This window comes from Sphaeroforma arctica (genome assembly GCF_001186125.1).
Source record: "Sphaeroforma arctica JP610 unplaced genomic scaffold supercont1.2601, whole genome shotgun sequence".
NCBI lineage: Eukaryota > Ichthyosporea > Ichthyophonida > Sphaeroforma > Sphaeroforma arctica.
The window spans coordinates 2,105-5,587 of NW_014037957.1; the positions used below are offsets into that span (position 1 = coordinate 2,105).

The following is a 3,483-nucleotide window of genomic DNA, read 5'->3' on the forward strand; positions in this document are numbered from 1 at the left end:
TGTGTGTGTGTTAGTGTGTGTGTGTGTGTGTATGTGTGTGTGTGTGTATGTATGTATGTATGTATGTATTTATGTGTGTATGGATGGACGAATGTTTGTACGTATATTTATGTATGTATGTGTATGTATTTTGCTATGTACTTTCATAGACACCAGACAAATTATAAATCTATCAACTTATACATACACCAATGTGTATATGTACACATAAAAAACGAATCAGATACTCCTAGACGCTGCAGTAGTACAAGTTCACTAGGTGTGCGTCCCACTGATATCATCCCGTTGCCCTGTGTATTGTTGCTTACGTTGTGTGTTGCTTCCCCATCCGATTCGAATGGTGGTACGGGTTTTCGTAATCGCCTGTGGACATTCTGTGTGATTACCTGCGCCTATGCAAAGTCTCGACTAGTGCGATATCTGAGAACACACGGGTTGTTATTATTATTATTTGGTTTGAAAGTATCTCTACTAGAGTTGTTGTACTGGGGTTAAACGGTTAAAGCGGCAGCAAGTTTGTAGTGGTGTGTAGACACAAAAGGTTTTTGTTGACAGTTTCTGTGTTTGTTTACGTATGCCCGCCTGCTTCTAAAATTAGAACGACGCAATTCTTGGGTCTCGGGTTTTTTTCAATTTCCTCTCTAAAAAAATATGTGTCCCACTTTACACCTATCATCCACCTATCAACAAATCATCCATATTGTTGAACTCAAAATCGTGTCAAATACGACCTATACTATTTTTAGGGCAGACTTTTTTTTCGTTCTTTTTGGACTTTTAAAAAAATATGTAATTACATTTGATATGTAGAGATATTTAGGTATAATAAATCCCGATCCGAAAAAAAGCCAATCTCTATTTTTATTGATATTTTTTAACTATTTATTAGGACGTTAAAGTTTTTATTATTTTATAATTTAGAGAAGCGTACATACACAGCTACATCCTGGTTCACAGTACAGTCCACGACTTCAACTGTATGTGCATACCTCACGACTTCAACTGTATGTGCATACCTGCCTCACCATCTTTATGTATTACACACTATCACCTAAGGCCCTTATGTATATTCCCATAAATATTTTAATACCATCCCCCACAGACCCACTCAACACCGCATTCTATTCTATGTCCACATCATTCACACGTTCACACGTTGAACCTCCATCGCATCACACGTTGAACCTCCATCGCGTCTATTAAATCTCAGAGACTCAGCGTCCACGCCTTTGACACTCATCCGATCAATGCAATTAACATATGTAGTCTAAAACGACTATTTTAACATAGTCCAATAAGTCTACGGCCTATATCTTTACGGATCTCCTAACGTCAACGCCATTTAATACGTCGAACATCACCGCTATTCAATCATCGACCCTATTAAATTTATCGTATTACATCAATCTTAATGCGTCAACCTTATTGCATCATCAAACTTAACACAGCATCAATCTCGCTATATCATCGACCTTACTACATTTACCTTATTACATCCATCTTAATACGTCAACCTTATTGCATCGTCAAACTTAACACAGCATCAATCTTATTACATCATCGTCCTTACTACATTTACCTTAATACTTCCATCTTAATACGTCAACCTTATTGCATCATCAAACTTAACACAGCATCAATCTTATTATACCATCGACCTTGATACATTTATCTTAATACATCCATCTTAAAACGTCAACCTTATTGCATCATAAACTTAACACAGCATCAATCTTATTACATCATCGACCTTACTAAATTTATCTTAATACTTCCATCTTAATACGTCAACCTTATAGCATCGTCAAACTTAACACAGCATCACATTTAATACATTCTTAATCTTTGAATACACTTTAATCTGTTCTCTCAACTCCCCTCCATGACTTAATCTCTCAGACCACCACTCTAAAAACGATCCCCGAAAGCATTGACATTTCGACCAATGAATTTGGAATTGGATCTAAAAATTGTATATCCGAGATGAAATAATACACATTTATGTCTCCAGTACGCGTTAACATAGTACGCGTTAACACCCGCCGCAGTGTGGCAGAGGTATTGGTGGCATCCACTAATCCCTTCTTTACTATTGTGTGTATCTTGTACTTAGTTGAGGTTTTCCCTTCACAACACAAGTTCAGGATGCAACTTAAAACGTCCAGTCTAGTTGTGGACGATAGGTTCGATTGGGTGTAGACAGGAGACTTTAGTGTAGATACACATTCCAATAATGCCTCTTCAACCAAGGCAGCCATTTGCACCTTGCACCTTGCACCCAACAAAATGGACAGGGCCATCCGTGACCAATGTGGTCCCATGGGTGAACACCGTGGCAGTTAAGTCATGGACGTGGGTGCTTACTAGGCATTCATGTGAGGTTGAAATGTGTGACACGTTGTTGTGCACGAGAAGACGCAGATGAGGTGTAGCACCATCCAAACAGTACCGTTTCGCCGCAGATGTTAATAGTCACGTCTGGGTATGTATATGCAGACTCGGGATACTACGTCTATCCTGGTCAAGAATAGCATTTAAATCTACACCGACATCTACATCTGCAGTTACATACACATCTAAATCTACATCTACATCCACACCCACATCTGCATCTACATCTACATCTACATCAAAACCCACATCTACTACATCTGCATCCACACCTACACCTACATCTACATCTACATCTACATCTACATCTTTATCTGCTGCTACAGCTACAGCCACAGCTACAGCTACAGCCACAGCTGCATGTGCATGGGTATCACATTTGCCTGCGTTAGAAGGCTGTGGTCTCACTCTCCCATCCCACAGTCCACCCTCGTCACAGCTCTGCGGTGTGTGACGAAATGCTCCTCTGCCAACCGCAGAATTTCATTCAGGTCTATGTTAGGGATCGGTATTCTCTCGTTGCCATGGTAACGATACGAGTCCTGCATAGCAACGATGTGCGGTGTCTATCAATAGGAATTGTATTGCGATCGCTAATATGATAGTGTGTATGTGTGTGTTGTGCATATGGTGCCATGTTGTGTGTCGCATATTCAAAACATGTGTCGTATATACAAAACGTATGTCGCATATTCAAAGTGCTATTGGGGCGGGCCTATATCACATATCAAACGTAGTTAAGTGTGTGGAAGCTCGCTACATTCAAATGACACATCACGCGTACTGTAAGCTCGAGCAAACCTCACCACAAGCCGTGCATATACCATTGTAGTCACACACAGTTGCACTACATATAACCAAATGCGTTTTAACTAAAAGCATACTGACTAATATCTCTGACTATCACACGCATTTCATGCGTCTGCCAATGGCTATAGTAGCAATATATATATATATATGTGTGTGTGTGTGTGTGTGTGCGTGTGTGTGTGTGTGTGCGTGTGTGTGTGTGTGTATCTATATATATACATATATATACTTATATATATATATATATATATATTTATATATACATATATATATATATATATA

At 39.2% G+C, this 3,483-nt stretch overlaps 1 protein-coding gene across 1 annotated transcript; it reads right to left on the reverse strand.

The window, feature by feature from the left end:
* Positions 1-2,472: 2,472 nt before the first annotated feature.
* On the reverse strand, positions 2,473-2,832 carry SARC_12804 (hypothetical protein; the record flags this gene model as incomplete). The annotated part of the gene is made up of 1 exon (XM_014293083.1): positions 2,473-2,832. A coding segment is annotated over one exon (360 nt), but the record flags the coding sequence as incomplete, so codon positions are not given.
* Positions 2,833-3,483: the final 651 nt, after the last annotated feature.